This window comes from Poecilia mexicana, unplaced genomic scaffold, assembly GCF_051168715.1.
Source record: "Poecilia mexicana isolate PSO_F unplaced genomic scaffold, ASM5116871v1 scaffold_2, whole genome shotgun sequence".
In the NCBI taxonomy this organism is placed as follows: Eukaryota; Metazoa; Chordata; class Actinopteri; order Cyprinodontiformes; family Poeciliidae; genus Poecilia; species Poecilia mexicana.
In genome coordinates this window covers 36,625,722-36,641,213 of record NW_028263371.1, presented here as the reverse complement: position 1 = coordinate 36,641,213, position 15,492 = coordinate 36,625,722, and the positions used below count along the sequence as shown (strand labels likewise).

Here is a 15,492-nt window from a genome sequence, read left to right as displayed (position 1 = left end):
GATTCCGCTTCTCGTCGGAAGAGAGGCGGCAGTGTTCTTTCAAGACCGCGGCAATAACTTGCCAGGCATCCATTTTCCAAGAGGGGGCAGTATAGCACCGCGTTCACACCGCGGTCACATGCTGGGTAATTAGGCATGAAAAGCGGTTTTGACACGCATCACAAGCTGACATCTGAGATTAATGAATGACACAAAAACTGGGAGTTTGGTTCAACTTGCAGTTTGTATATTTATTTTAAAGCAACTTCTTTTGTAAAATATAAATACAAATTATGGGATATTTTAATTACAAAGTTAAAACAAAACAAAAAAAATGAACACGCGAGAAAAAAAAAAAATGACTGTACTGCAGTAGCCTTCCCCGTTATATACAAGCTCTGTGCCACAGGGGGAATATCAACACCATCTTAAAACTTTATTATACAAACAGTTTTGCAGTTTCGAACGTTTAAATTACAGCCTGAAAAAATACTTAAAAGGAAAAAAAAAATTACAACAAAGTAGCCCCTGAGGCTCAAGCGAGCACTAAAGTTTGAGAACTAGGGGGAGGGGAAAAAAATGGACATCATGTGCTTTCTATAAACACAAATATCAGACTGAACAGCACAGCCTCAGAACTATTCTGTACAACGAAACATGCACAGTGCGCTGTACATTCACACACCCCGTTCAGCCGCTGAAAGCACGACTGCTCAATTTAAAAAAAAAAAAAGCTTTGAGGAGCAGTGAGCAACGTCACAAAGGGGGGGGAAAAAAAGCTCTCCATATCATATATACTGTATATATTTATTTATACATATATTAATTTATAAAAATAAGACCATTATTAAGTCTATTGAGTCAGAAATGTGTCGATCCTTAGTTAACGGAGAGAAATGTTTCCGCAGCCCAGTCAGCCGGTTGGGTCAGTCTGTCTGTACAGTGCACCGGTGCTGGTCCGGGACCGGGCCGAAGCCGAGAGAACTAAGGGTCACGCTAAGGCATATCTGTAACCTCTGATTGGTTCTAAAGCAAACGCCGCTCGGTGAGGAACAAGGTCAGGATGAGGCCAGCCTGCCCGCCGCCTTCATTTTGTCCTTGAGTTTGTCCGCCGGGTGCTCCCAGCGGTCGTCCAGGAACTCCAGTGTTGAGCCCAGCAGAGCGGCCAGCTCCGCACTGTCCTCCACCAGGTCCAGCAGGTCCTTGCTGTCCGGGTGGAAGCCCTCCAGCTCCTCCGGGCAGGAGAAGAGCTGCGACAGGGACGCCTGCCGGTAGAACTCGGCCTCGGCCACCGTCACGACCTCCATGTGGGGGAAGGCTTGCCGGAAGGCGCGGGCGGACATGCGCAGGCGCCGGAGCACGTCGGACAGCAGCAGCCAGTTTCTTGGTCTGTAAAAAGGGGGGGGGAGGGAAGAAGTTGAGGAATGAGGGCGGGCGGAGGCTATAAAAAATAAGTAGCGACGTCTGCTCCAGAGATCAAAGCTCACCCCTGGGAGAGGGACACCTGGATGTTGTAGCACGGCAACAGAGGTCGGTCGGAGAACTCAAACTCGAACACCTCCCTTTTCTCGTCCTCGTCCTCGTTGTCTGGGCCGGGGGCGTCTGCCAGGATGTTGTAAACGCCGCCTTCTTCGCCAGATTCTGACACGCAAACAACAACATGAGTTGGCATCGATGTCGTAAAGAAATGGCCTCGATTAGAAGAGGTTTGCTGACGGAGCAAACGGTGCGTTCCTACTGCAAGAACCTTTTCCAGCTCCCACGGTAGTTTCTGGTGATGTTTCTGTTTCTAAATTAAGCACCAAAGAGAATACCAGATTATATTTTTGACTACACTGAACTACAAGTTGAGGGTTTTTTTTTCCAGCAATCTTCCATCTTTTTGTCGAGATTCGTACGTAGTTTCAGTTAACTTTAAAAAAAAATGCTATGGGAGTGATTGCTATTTTTTTTTGTTTGGAAGTGATATTTAAACCCAGAAACTAAGTTTAAACACGAGTTTATGTTAAGATCAGCCAGAAAATATAAATTCAATAAGTTCAATGAGACGACAAGGAGAGTAAACATGAAAGCTACATGTGGTTAATCGCTTCAGGTTTTTAAGAGATTTTACTTCTGTTTCACAGTGTAATTGCTGCTTCTGAATAGATTAATCTTTCGATGAGTTTTAAAGTTACTCCGCATAAGTTGTAGAGTGTAATCACTTTAAAAAATAAGTCAGTTTTAGAGCTGAAAATTGTAGATTTTTTTTATTTCCAAAAACAGAAGCTTCTTTCTTTTGTCTCGTACTCGGTAGTCGAGATCGGGCCGGTTTTAGTTTGAAGTGACTTTACTCAGGTTTTAAACCATAACTGCTGCACATCTGAGATGAAGGCTGGTCTAGTTTCACAGTTTTGGAACAAATCTGAAGCAGCGACATCCCTGCAGACAGAGTGGAAACGCACTCAACCCGAGGCCAAGGGAAGATAAAAGGTTCCTCACGGTAGAACTGTACCGTTTTTAAAGCATTACAGGACAGACAGAGTGCTGATCAGTACTCACCACACACAGCACTGCCATAGAACTCCCAATAAAGCCCTGGGTCGTCATCTGAGCGGCCCTGAAGGTCAGCAAAATAATCTGTGGAGAGAGGAGAAGCCTGTTATTCAAGAGCCGGGCGCCTGGGGACAGGCAACGAGGCAAATACAATTGCCCTTGGAGACTACGGCAGACAAATGGATAAAGAGCACAGTAAAACAGAGGGGGAGAGGGAGCGTCAAGAGAGAGAAAGAAAGAGAGAGAGAGCGAGAGAGAGAGAGAGTGAAAAGAAAAACAAACAGAGAAATGTTTTGAGGTGGTGATGGTCAGAGGCCGGGGGCTGTACGGCGGGGGAGGAGAGCGACTGTCTCTGCTGGGTTAGAGCCGGCTCAGTTCAGAGCGGGGCCACAGACGGCTGCCAGGAATCAAACAAGAACCACACACAGTCGCTCAGAGCGAGAGCGCACACACACAGCAGAGAAAGAGAGAGAGAGAGAGAAACAAACAAGCAGAGGGAGCTGGATAAGCAACGCGGTGTGTATTCAGCACGCGCGCGCACATTTGCAGAGCGAGAGCCGGGCTCCGTGCCAGCGCTGAGGCGTGGGGCGTCTGGCGTGTGTTTGGAGGGATTAACGGCCTCCAGATGAGTGGGACCAGGTGGAGGGAGGGCGGCGCGCAGCTCGCTCCTTCTCCTCCAGCTCTCACGACATCGATCCGTCCCGTCGCCTCAAAACTCAACGCCGACCGCCACCTGTCCGTTTTCTCCCTCGCGCGACGGGTCGTAACTAGTTCGGCGCTCAGGCGGAGAGAGAGGCAGCTGAGCATGATTTCATGTCCCTCTCGTCCCGCACACAGATCCGTGTTGACTCAACTTAACTATAAACATCCAGACGAGCCCTCGCAACACACACACACACACACACACACACACACGCACACACACACACACACACACACACTCCAAACACAGAGCGTGTCAGACTCCGGCGAGGCTGCCGTGCGAAACGACAGGCGCTCTCCAGCCAGAGCGAAGCCTTTTTTTTTTTCCCCCTCCGCACGTACGCCGAGCAAACACAGTGGCCGTTGCTAGGTAACCAGATAGAGGAGCCGAGAGGCGGCAGCAGCACGCACCCCGGCGAGCCGAGAATCCCTGTCTAACAGGTGGCCGAGGGAGGGGAGAGGAGTGCGGAGCGGAGGAGGCGGGCGCCTGAGGGGAGATGAGATGACAGAGATGGACGTGTGGAGCTGCTGCTGCTCCGAGGTGGAAGAGGAGGATTTACAGAGAGGGAGTCCTGCCAGCAGGTTGAGCAGAGGTCAGAGCAGTGAAAGAACAGCAAACAGAGAGAGCAGGCATGGGGGGGGCCACTGGGAACAGGGTTGGTGACCAAGCTTTTAAACCGTTTACCCCCGGCCCTAACCTTGATCGCCACTCTTCTGAGCTTCTTCTCTCAGCAGCTGAAATTCACTATTATTCTCATTTAAATGAAATTAAAGGCGTTTGATATCTGACCCCAGTATGTTCTGAGCAGAGAAAAAGAAAAGTCCGGAAACATTTTTATTTTGGTTAAGTTTCCACTTTCTGAAAAAGTTATGTTTTTGTGCCGATTACGTGCAACTCTCTCTCTCTCTCTCTCTCTGGGTTTGTTGCCACTTGTTCCGCTCAATACCATGAAGTCAGTTTAGAAAAATGTCCACATACACGTTGTGCGCTCCCCTTTTCTCTGAGCCTTAATAACCTTACACTGGAGTTTTGTTTGAAAATGTAAACAACACTCACCGGAGAGGAAACGCTCCATGCTGTCGCTGCGGGTCATTTTCAGCAGGCTGCGGCCAGAATACGTGGCCAGAGTGGGGTCGGCTCCGTACGACAGCAGAACCCGCACCACGTCCAGGTGGTCGTTCTCCACAGCGTCGTGGATGGGTCTAAACACACGCACAATGATGCACAGACGGAGGTTACAGGGGGCTTGGTGAGAAATCACAGCATGTGTCATTAATATTTATGCTCCTTTAATCTGCCTTGCCCCATAACATGCACCTTATTTATTCCAGTTTAAAACTATTTAATATGAAAATTAGAGTTGCTTTTAACAAGCCTCGTCCTTTCCCGCATTTCATCTTTGCCCCACTTTACTCAGATACCCTTAAATATAATGGAGATGCACCAATCCACTTTTTTCACTTCCGATACCGATACGGATATCGGAGGTTTAGAATCGGCCAATACCAATTCGATACAGAAAAACTGCTGAATTTACTTAAAATGTTTCTGTTTTTAAAAACACAGACTTAGATGGACTGCATTACAAATTTACTTGACAACTCTGACCCAGTACAGCACACCTAAATGCACGAATAGCTCCACAAGCTTGATCAACATGTAAAAACAACTTTTATAGAGCAATTAGGAGTATAACAGCCAATGAAAAATATTCTACCGCCCCACCCTCCCAATACTGGGACTGATACAGATATTAATATCGGATCAGCGCATCTCTAAAATGTAACATAGCCATTGACTTCAGATGTCACCAAAAAGTTTTGGCACTATTGGTGAAAAACCAATGCTAAGTTGGGAAATACAGGGCAAAAAACCTGAAGGAGTTAAGACTTTAGAGGACCTTTAATTTGTAGCTATAGCTATATTAATCAAAATGTATGCATCCAATGAAATAGCCCAGTCAAAGTCTAGAACTATATATAATTCTGTGGCAACAATTGAAATTTGTTATATACAAAAGCTCACCATCTACTCTGACAGAGCTACAGCTGTTTTGAATAGAAGAATAGGCACTGAGTGTGTGTGTGAGAGAGAGGGCGTTTCTTTTTTTATTTACCTGGTCCCGTCCTGTGCGCTGCAGTTGATGTCGGCGCCATAATCCAGCAGATGTTGAACGATGCTGAGCCAGCCTCGGGCGCACGCCTCGTGGAGTGCGCAGTAGCCCGCGTAGTCTCTGTGGTTGACCTCGCAGACTCTGTTCTCCAGGCAGTACAGCACCACCTCCTGAGAGAGTCGACAACAAAACAAAACGGTGAGCCGCGCTTTTCGGCGCGAGAGGGTGTTTCTCTACGCGTGATGACAAAGAATACACACAGCCTTTCCCCTTTACGGTTCCTGTGGGAGAGGAATGACGAGAGAGGAAGAACTGAGTGTGCTCTTGCGCCGGACAAACATACGCAGAGGCGCACAAACGCTCCATAATACCGGAGCTGGCGCCAAACGCATCGAGGAGCCCGAGAGTGACTCAACTGCGCTCTGCCTGCCAGATTCTGCTCGCGCATGTACGTGTGCGCGCGCGCACGTGTTTGTGTGTGCAGCGTGATTGGGGCCCGGACGCCGCCGTGGCAGCCAGCTACAATGGCTGGGCTCCGAGCGCGGCATAATGGAAGCGGAACAAAGAGATTTGATGGAGGCGCTTAAGAGCTGGAAGCGTTTTCTCTGGTCTAAGGCTGTGACAGTTGGGCGTCCGGCGCTAAGTAGTCAGAATGGTCTTTATTGGACGGGAGCAGCGTCTGCCGCCATTAGGCAGAGAGGAAGCTGAGAGACAGGAAGCTGCTGGGCAGCGTGTGGATACAAGGTCTGCTTGGGTCAGACGGAGAATTTCTACACTGCTAACGTGCAGCCTGCGGAGTAGCGCATTCTTAAAGTGATTTCAATAAGCAGAAATGTTGTTTTCTTTGTTTTGGATTAGACATGTAAAGTCATACATTTAAACTCCCAAATCAAAGCTGCAAAAAAAAAAAGGAAAAAAATACAAATGTAAGCAGACTTGCATGAATTTTCTATTTTCCATACAATCAAAGATCCTCTCCAATCATTGAACATGCCTACGTCAAACACCAGCGTTTTTTTGTGCACCGTGAAAGCACAACCATTGATTAGCTTAGGAGTTACAAATATGTTAAGATGTTTTTTATGGGGTTTTTCCTGTGAGGCAGAGACGTGCAGCTGAGACTGGTGGTGGGGAAAACAGAACCTCCTGCTGCTGCAGTAACAGCCGAGCTGAGCTGCTTCCTGAACAACTCCCCGCCGACTAAAAGGACAGATCGTTGTTCCTGCGAATTTTCCACTGTGAAATGACAAGTTTCTCATAAGTTTTTACACCCCTCTCATCAAAAACAAAAAAATCGCGATGAGACAACAAGCTGGATTCCTGTTCAGCGGTAGGGTGCAGGGTTATTCCACTGATCTTTGCAGGCATCTGGATCAGCTTAGCTCAGGTCAGTTTGAAAACCCATAACAAACTGTTGGGGTTAAATCTGGAGCGGATTATTCAACAATAAACACAGATTCTTTGAAGCACACTTTGTGATCTGTGACGCCTTTATATTGTTTGTAATAACTTAAAATAGGGGCTTAAGTACTCTGAACTACAGGTTTAGAGTAAAACCCTGATCCAAGAAGGTCTAGAGGCCAAAAGCAGATCAATTACCCTTTTTATTTTTTTAATGAGTGCAAATCTATACGTCTTCTGTCAGTATTTGTAACAATTGATAAAAAGGAAAACAAAACGAAAAGTTATTATGTGAGAAATAAAACAAAGATCTTATCCAGACGTTAATCTTCACAACCAAAAGACTTGGAAAACGATGAGATAAAATTTAAAACAGTTGGTAACAGAACGTTCATCTGACATCATCGATTATAAAATAAAAGTGAGAACTTTTTTATTTAGAGCAGATGAGCAAAAAAACAGCGAATTTAGGGAGGAAAATATCTAGTTTTTCTGTGTTTTTCTTTTAACTCACCTTGGAAATTACATTTTTACATGAAAGTACTAAAAGAAAAGATGCGAAAGATCAACTATTTCTAAATGGCCTCCCCCCTCCCACACCTCCGTCGTGTTTCAGGATCCTAAAAAAAAAAAAAAACGCTCCGTTATTAAATATTTATATATGCATGTGAATGCAAGGCTCGTTTATCCAGATGCATTCAAACTCCGTTCTGCAAGCGGTCCTGTTGCCGTGGGGAGCCAGAGCGGCTCATCTGAACCTGGGTAGACGACACCAAGCCTCCATTTCTATGCTAATTCTGGCCAGCCATCTAAGTCCAAGTGTTTATCACGCTCCCTCCCCACCCTTTCAGCGCTTGGAGAGTGGGAAAAAAAACCCGGCAGTGGAGAGAGAAAACAGGCCGATGGACGGGAGGGACGAGCAGAGGACGGAGGGGACGAGAGGCAGGACAACCCGGCAGATGACAGATGAATGAATCCGTGGAGGAAATCTGCCGGGGCCGTCCTTGGGGCCACAGCTGATAATAACAAGAGATGAAAGGGTGGGGTGTGTATGTGTGAGAGAGAGAGAGGGAGAGAGAGAGAGACAGAGAGAGAGAGGAGTGAAACCAGGGCGGAGAGATGATGCCGAAGAAGAGGAGGTAAAAGTGGAAATCCGGAGTGGGAGAAAATAGTGAGCGAGTGAGAGTGAACGGGGAGAAACGAGGGGAGGGTGGGAAGACGCTCCAACTGGTTTTCTCTCGCTGCCAACACTCTGTTTGCCTGCTGGAGAGAGATTCAGGAGCGCTGTGCCGAAGCTCCCCTCTGGGGGATTCCACTCGCTCTATGCATGTGTTGTGTGTGTGCGTGTGTGTGCGTGTGTATGTGTGTGTGTAAGAGTGAGAGCAAGTGTTAGAGAGACTGACGGCTAGGGAGTGTTGATATGCAGCGTGCCAAAGTGCGTGTGTGTGTGTGTGTGTTCCTGTGCTGCTGACGCGTGTGGCTGTGGAGGAGGCGCAGCGCTAAACCTCCGGAGCCGTGTTTAATATCGCTGGGAGAGAGCGAGGAGCTTAGCACGAAAGCCCCGGCTTCCCGCCAGACGCGAGCACACACACACACACACACACACACACACACACACACAGAGAGAGAGAGAGACACACACACACACTCCTCCGCAGTAAAACGAGACAACCTCCCCCCCACCGCCACCTCCCCTCCGCTCTGCTGCGCTCCTTCCTCTATTCTCTTCTCTCGCTCCGTCCTCTAATCTCCCTCTCTAGAATGCTTCCCCGCGCTCCCCTGCAATCAATGCATCACTCAGACGTTTAACCCCTTCCGGCGCTGCCTGCGTTGGATGCGTGTCACATGTGTAGGTGATGCATGAGCGCATCTGCCAGACTGGAGTTTTCCGGCGAAAAGGAAAGTTGGTGCGTGCTCGGAAAAGTGAAACGTGTGGGCGGGGTGAGGATTCAGTGAGACTGAAGGCGCTGCCGCTGCCGCCGCTGATGATGATCTCACAGTTAATTAATCTAACACTGAGCCACTCAGATTCTATTAACAAAGCTGAGAAGAAAAAAGGGGAGAAACGTGTGTGGATGGGGAGGGGGGGGCACGTGGGGTGGTGGGGGAGAGAGAGAGAAAAGTCACCTCTGGCTGCCGTGATAAATGCCCTCCTTTTCAAGCAGTAATTTGCGCCACGTATTCCCCCTCATCCACATGCAAAACGAGTGATTCAAGGGGCCTAATATGAGTCACTGTCTGTTCTGGTGGCACGTCAGACAGCCACTGAGGCAAAAATAAAACAAAAAAACAAAAAAGAAGTTGGTGAAAGCTCGGGGTGACAGCTTGCTGACTGCTAAACCTGGTTGCTCGCCAACTTTCCAGCTCTCAGGTATAAGCCTGTTTGGACGTTTCCATGTCGACGCTCGGCAGCGACTTCGGGGGTAATGAAAACGAAGCAAACACCAAAGTGGAGAAGAAGAAGAAGAAAAAAATCCATTTAAGTTCTTTGAATGGCCTCTTGAGCCCGGCTCTGAAAACAAATTAATCTGCTGCAGCCTCGTTGTTCAAAGGCTTTGCTTTAGTCCAAATAAAATCATTTGCAGACTAGATTTAAAAAAAAAAATTAAATAAAATAAAAAAAATAAATAAGTCGATTATTAGTACCAGAGTTGTGCTAATATTAAACCCCAGCACGTAAAACTCAGCTGTGGGAATAGAAAAAAAAGTGATGGCAGCAGAAGGCTTTTAAACAATCATTTTGTGGCTATATTGTTAAAAAAAAATCCCCATCAGGAAACATAATTTCCAAAGGGATTCATGTTGTTACAGTCTGTAAAAAAGTACAAAGTTGTAATGAATTATATAATATCATATAGATCTGAGGAAAACACCAGTAAAAAAAAATGCTATCCTACGATCTAAATAGGCGGTGAAAGTGTGTAGAGGTCTTCCCTTATAGCCAATTCCAGCTCTGGTTTATTTGCAGCAGGACTTGCCTTTAATCTGTGCAGTTCAAACATTCACATTTCTGTGTGTACGTAAATAACTTCAAGAGCCAAAGACCAAGCTACACATGCAAACTACAAACGCTGAGGAAAAGGAAACTAGCTAAGCATTGATTTAAAATGGAAAATGATCGTTATGGCTGTTGTCCAACTATAAATAGTCCCAAAATTTAGCAGTGGTTCTGAAGTGCTTATTGCGCCAAATATTGTCCCTTTTGTTGTTATGCTAACCGTAGAGTAACACTTGGAGCATAGAAAGCTGACAGCTTGTCATGGCTGGTTAAATTAGTTGGGCTATCTGCTCAGGGGTCCAGGCTGCTGAACACAAGCTGCTCGTATCGGAAATGGTAATGAGAGGTGCCCTTTAGCTTCCACACACGACTGTACTTTTCACGACCCAAACGCATTCATTTCTATCTAAGCAGCCGGTTTTTCTGCCAGCTGGTCAGCAGTGTGCAGCAACAAGTGGGTGAGGGTCAAAGCTATCTGAGGAAACTCTCATCTATATATACTGGAAATGAGAGGACTGAGTCATATGAATAATATGTTGTTGTTCTTCCCTTTTCCTTTGCAGTTTTTCAGCAGTAGACTTTCACAAAACATAAATTTAGACTGCTTTTCATCAGCTCTTGTGTCAGGACCAAGATAGAGTGGGGGGTTCAAGTCAGCCCTCCTCTGAGCCGCTGAGCAAGTTAGTCACGGTCCCACAACAGTCGACACAGAGGGGGGATGGGTGTAGGCTGAGTAGGCTTCCCGGGCTCAACGCTGCGATGTAGCCATGACAAGCTGTCAGTGAAAGCAGCTGGCAAGGGGGGATTTAGGGCGAAAACAAACTAGGATGACCATGGGTTCTGTCGCGCACACACCATTTCTTGCCATTAACACAAACTAGAAGTTCCGAATTGCTGCAAAACAAGACAGATAGCTGGATTTCAGCAGAGGGTAGTTCCTTCCGTAGAAAACAGAAAACTAATGTGACCGCTGACGTGCTTACGATTTCAAATGAACGACGTTTTACAATTATTTTCTGTTTAGACTATGCAGAGTTTCTCTCTGTGCCTTCTTTGATTTCTGAGAAGTTGGTTTTATCTTTTTTTTTTTTTTTAGCGATCACATGCGTAGCTAGCATGATCCGTGATTTATGAGCGAACAGAAGCAGTTCAGAGACTCGCCTTTGCCATGTCAGCGTTTTTTATGGCCGATTATATATCAGAACAGCAGAATTTGGCTTTCCTGAAAGTGAGGAGAAAGTGCGGTAACATTGGGCGCAGTAACAGGTTGGGGAGGGGCAGAACTGGGTTATCCACACTCCGTTCAGCTAGAAGGAACTTTCTTTAAAAATGCTTAAAATCTTTCCAACAGTAAAGTAGTGTTACTTTATTTTAGATTCTAAAATATTAACTTTTCAAAACCTTCTGATACCTTTAAGCAAGGGCGTAGGAACGAGTCTGTCATTGGGGGGGACGCATATCGGAAACCTGACAGATCAGTAAATAGCTTGAGCAGAAGTGTCAATTATGCCATCAACACGTCAGTAATGCGTTACTCTAATTTGACCCTTGTTTCAGTAACAAGTATTCTAACATGTTACTATTTGCAATCCAATAATCAGATTAAAGTTATGCATAGTATGATGACCGTCATTCCAGGATGAACACTCACTTTAGAATTTGCCTCACAACTAGCAAGATAAATACTCTGGTAGCACACACAGGCTAACAGATTCTGATATATCTTCTTGGTCAAAAGACATTTGATTATTGGTCAAAATGCATTGATATAAATTAACTGGTAATTTAACTGGTTTTACTTCTTTCTAAAACCAAAGTAGAAAACAGCTCATAAAATAGGACTCGGCAGTTTTAAACTTAATACAGCAGTTTGACCTACAAAAATAAAATCTAAAAACAAGTTTTGTTCTTTTTGAACAACTCTACATCAGTGCAACAGTTTGATCTACAAAATAAATAAAAATTATACTTTTTCACATCTAACAGACATCTTAGTTCCTCACTGTTAACTCAGTCCCACTTTCCATCCCTGCATTCAGTAACTTACCATAAAAAACACTGAGGCAAAAAGCCTAAATGTTTTTTTTCCTCCTGTCATTTTCAGCCACATTTAACTAAAATATCTATGGATATGTGTTTCTGTCTCTGCCTCCCTCTGACTCTCTGCAGCCTGATGTTCCTGCATGGATTCATGGATTTACAACAGACACTACAGTGATGTACAGTGTCAGAATGTGTCAGAATGTGAACTAAATTTCATACAGTATGAGAATTTAAACAACTTAATTTTCAGATGTATACATTATTATACATCTCAACTTCATTTACTGTGTAGCAAAAATTTTCACAAATTTATTTTAAACCTCTCCTCAAGCACCTTTCTTATTGTCAATGTCTCCTAATCATTACCCTTATAGTTTGGAAATAATGGAAAAAAATATTGAAACGTTGAAAGAAATCAACCTGACATCAGTCTTCACCTGTTCTCCTTTCTGGTTTTATTGAAATTAATGTAATTTTTATATCTTCACATTCTGAAACTTCACCTGGCTCTCCAATGTCTTCCCTGACCTGCTCCTCTCATAATAAAATAGTTTAGTTTATTTAAAAATTAAAAAGTTAATACATATTTTAATAAACTAAATGAAGACCTCACCAGAGCTTCTTCACCTTTCTTCAACATCATTCCAGCACTGTTGTTCTTCTAAATATCTAAATAATATAATATAATATAATATAATATAATATAATATAATATAATATAAAATACATGTTAAGTGGTCGAGTATGATCAGGTGTTGCTCACTTTAAATAATAAAAAGGCTAATTTTGCTGCTGTTTCAGTCTCAATCTGATTAAATAAATCATTATGGCTAGTAGCTAACTTTTAGACAAAGTAATAATATTGGACATGTGACTATTCCAGAATTAAAACAGCTTAACCAAAAAGATTTAGTTCTATTTATGAAAGTAAACTGACAACAAGATGTTATAACCGAGCGACATTCATGGCAACATTCCTAACAGATCGTTTACCTCCTTCAAACGGAGTTTCTGACTCGTCTGCTGCTGCCTTTACTCTGAGCCATTCAGAGGGGGGAGGGGCAGGAAGCGCTCTGCTGAATGCGCTGTTGTGCGCCTTCAAAATAAAAGCATGCGAGTGGAAGATTTTAAAATTCTTCGCAACTGCGGTGAAATTATTGGGGGGGACGAATGTGGCTCTCTCCAATATTGGGGGGGACATGTCCCCCCCGTCCCCCCCGCTTCCTACGCCCCTGCCTTTAAGGCAGATTGTCCTCAATACTCCTTTGGATCACACCATCTGCCGTCAGTCTGATGACCTTTGAAGTAATTGCGCCTTTCTACGTTAACCAAACCCTGCCACTGCACAGACTTCCCTTCAAAGTTTCACCGTCACAGAAGCCGGTCCAACAGGGCGCTTCAGGTGAAACCGAACTTTTGTCTTCCGCTTGGATCGCATCGATCTGACAGCCGAGCTCAGAAGCGATTCACCGGAGGAGAATAAATGACAGATTGCACCTTTATCTGAGCCTTCAGCGGGCAGAGCTGAGGGGCCCCCGATCAGCGCCGCGAGAGGGATGAAGACATCCGCAGAATCTCTCCTCATTAGCATTTCAAATGCTCAGCGAGCGAGGCAGAGCGAGCGGCGAGAATAAAAGGCGAGCGAGTGAGCGAGGGAGGAAGGAAGGCAGAGAGAGTGGGCTTTCATGTGCAGAGGCACGGATTGCGAAACTAAATGAACATGAAATATGCACGGTGCCGGGGACGGGGGGCCTCGGGAGCTGCACGGAACGCGCTGGGTTGACGCACGCACGCACGCACGCACGCGCGCGCGCGACAATTCTTGCGTTCTGCTGCGTGTACAGGTTTTCACACAAAAGGGACGCCTGAGCCAACAAACCTTGCTTCTCCATCCCCGTTTTTTAGTCCGCGTGCATACGTCTGTGCACGGAGTTATTCTAAACGCGCAGCTCTGTGTGTCTCTGTGTGTGCGTGTGTGTGTGTGTGTGTGTGTGCGCGTGCGAGTTTGTGTGGGTGTGCGACAGCGGCGGCGGCGGTAGCAGCGAGAGCGGAGGAGAAGAGTCGTCTCTCCGTGTAGCATATGGAGAGGAACACGTCAGGGAAGTCTGTGCGTGTGCTTATTGGGTCAGAGCGGGTGTTTCTCTCCGCATATTTCCTTGCATGCTTCATAATCAGCATGTGAGCCGTGTGTGTGTGTATGTGTGTGTGTGTGTGCCTCCGTCTCGCAGGCCCTCGTATCTCTCTGCCTGCGTGTGATAAGCCCGGAGCTCGCGGCGCTAAAACACCAGTGAGAGACAAGCGCTCTGTGCAGCTACAGGCTTGCGTGGCTCTGTGTGTGTGTGTGTGTGTGTGTGTATGTGTGTGTATAGGAGAGACAGAATGCATAAACTGGTGTGTGTCTCTGTATGCGCACTGTCTGTGTGTGTGTGTGTATGCGTGTGCGTGGGAGCCCCAGGGGCCTGCCCCGGGCTTATCTCACACAGGCAGTGAGAGACGAGCTTCCTGAGCGAGGGGGGGAAGAGAAAGAGAGAGAGAGAAAGAGAGAGAAAGGGTGGGAGGAAGGGAAGAGGGGGCGGCGGTGTTTGCGCAGCGGTCAGCGCCTTGTTTGTGTAGTCTCAGGTTTTCTCCTCCCCTCCCCCCCTCCGCCTCTCTCTCCTCTCTTTGCCTGTCCGCACGAGGAGCGCAGAAAGGGAAGAGCGGGAGGAGGAGGAGGTGGAAAGGGGATGGGGGGGGGAGGCAATGAGAAGCGGTAGGGGAGAAAAAAATATAGGAGAGGGAGGGAAAAAAACGTTCGAGAGAGACGCATAAATCAGAGAGACGAGCCAGCTTCACTCGAGCACGGCTGACTGAGCCCTGCTGCTGTTGCTGCGCTGCATCCCGACTGTGTGTGTGTGCGTGTGTGTGTGTGTGTGAGCGCGCGGAAAGCCAGGGAGAAAAACAGCCGCCGCCGCTGCTAACCACAGTCACCACGGCACATTAGAGGGCCATTAGAACGCGATTATACTCCCAGTGCTTACCTCTCATTCACACTCCTGCTCTCTCCCATTCAGCCTCACACACATAATCACCCGCACACACTTCCCTCATCACCATAAATGTGTCCAACTAACATGCGCAACTATAAAGCAAGGCAGGAACGAGCGTGGCACGAAGATACCGGTTTCCACAGTTCCCTCCCCCCCCACCCCCCACCCAAAAAAAAGAACTAACGCACGCAAACACACATGGGAGCAGATGAGGTCGATATGGCTCACTGCCCAGGGCGTCACAGACCTGAGGGGCTGGCTGAGCACTTGACAATTATGTTTTAAATAGTATCTCAATTGTGCCCTGAGCAAGTTTTCTATTGCTTCTTTGCATGTCCTGTCGACGCTAACGTGCAGCGCTGTGCTTCAGTGAAATTTAATTAGCTTGCAATTTATAAAGCACATAGACGTTATTGTAAATATTAACTCCTGTTATGTATATATATGTTCTGCCACCTTCAGAACGCCTCATGGTCAGTTTTTTTTATTTATTCTGCCATTTTGTGAGGAAGCATAGTCAGTTGAGATGAAATCCATCTCAACGTCCATCTCTTTTGTTCCACCTACCCCCCCCACCCCCCACTCTTTCTTCACGTGTAATCCAACACCGGCGTTTGCTTTTGTTTTGCACGGCTGCAGGAACACGTTGGAGCCGTACTCCAGAGCTCTACGGCAAATTCAGGAAGCATATGGC

The 15,492-nt window shown here is 46.3% G+C and overlaps 1 protein-coding gene and 1 long non-coding RNA gene across 2 annotated transcripts in view; both read right to left on the bottom strand.

The window, feature by feature from the left end:
- Positions 1–204: 204 nt before the first annotated feature.
- Positions 205–15,492, bottom strand: part of bcor (BCL6 corepressor) — a 32,988-nt gene continuing 17,700 nt past the window's right edge. Inside the window, 5 exon segments of the mRNA XM_088008252.1 lie at positions 205–1,368; positions 1,467–1,620; positions 2,521–2,598; positions 4,274–4,419; positions 5,334–5,500. Of these exon segments, the coding sequence (XP_087864378.1) occupies positions 1,038–1,368; positions 1,467–1,620; positions 2,521–2,598; positions 4,274–4,419; positions 5,334–5,500 (876 nt within the window). The 3' untranslated portion in view covers positions 205–1,037.
- Positions 10,802–14,946, bottom strand: LOC148160851 (uncharacterized). The gene is made up of 2 exons (XR_015766042.1): positions 13,009–14,946; positions 10,802–11,140 (listed from the first exon to the last, which is right to left on the bottom strand). It is a non-coding gene; the product is annotated as an uncharacterized LOC148160851 (long non-coding RNA).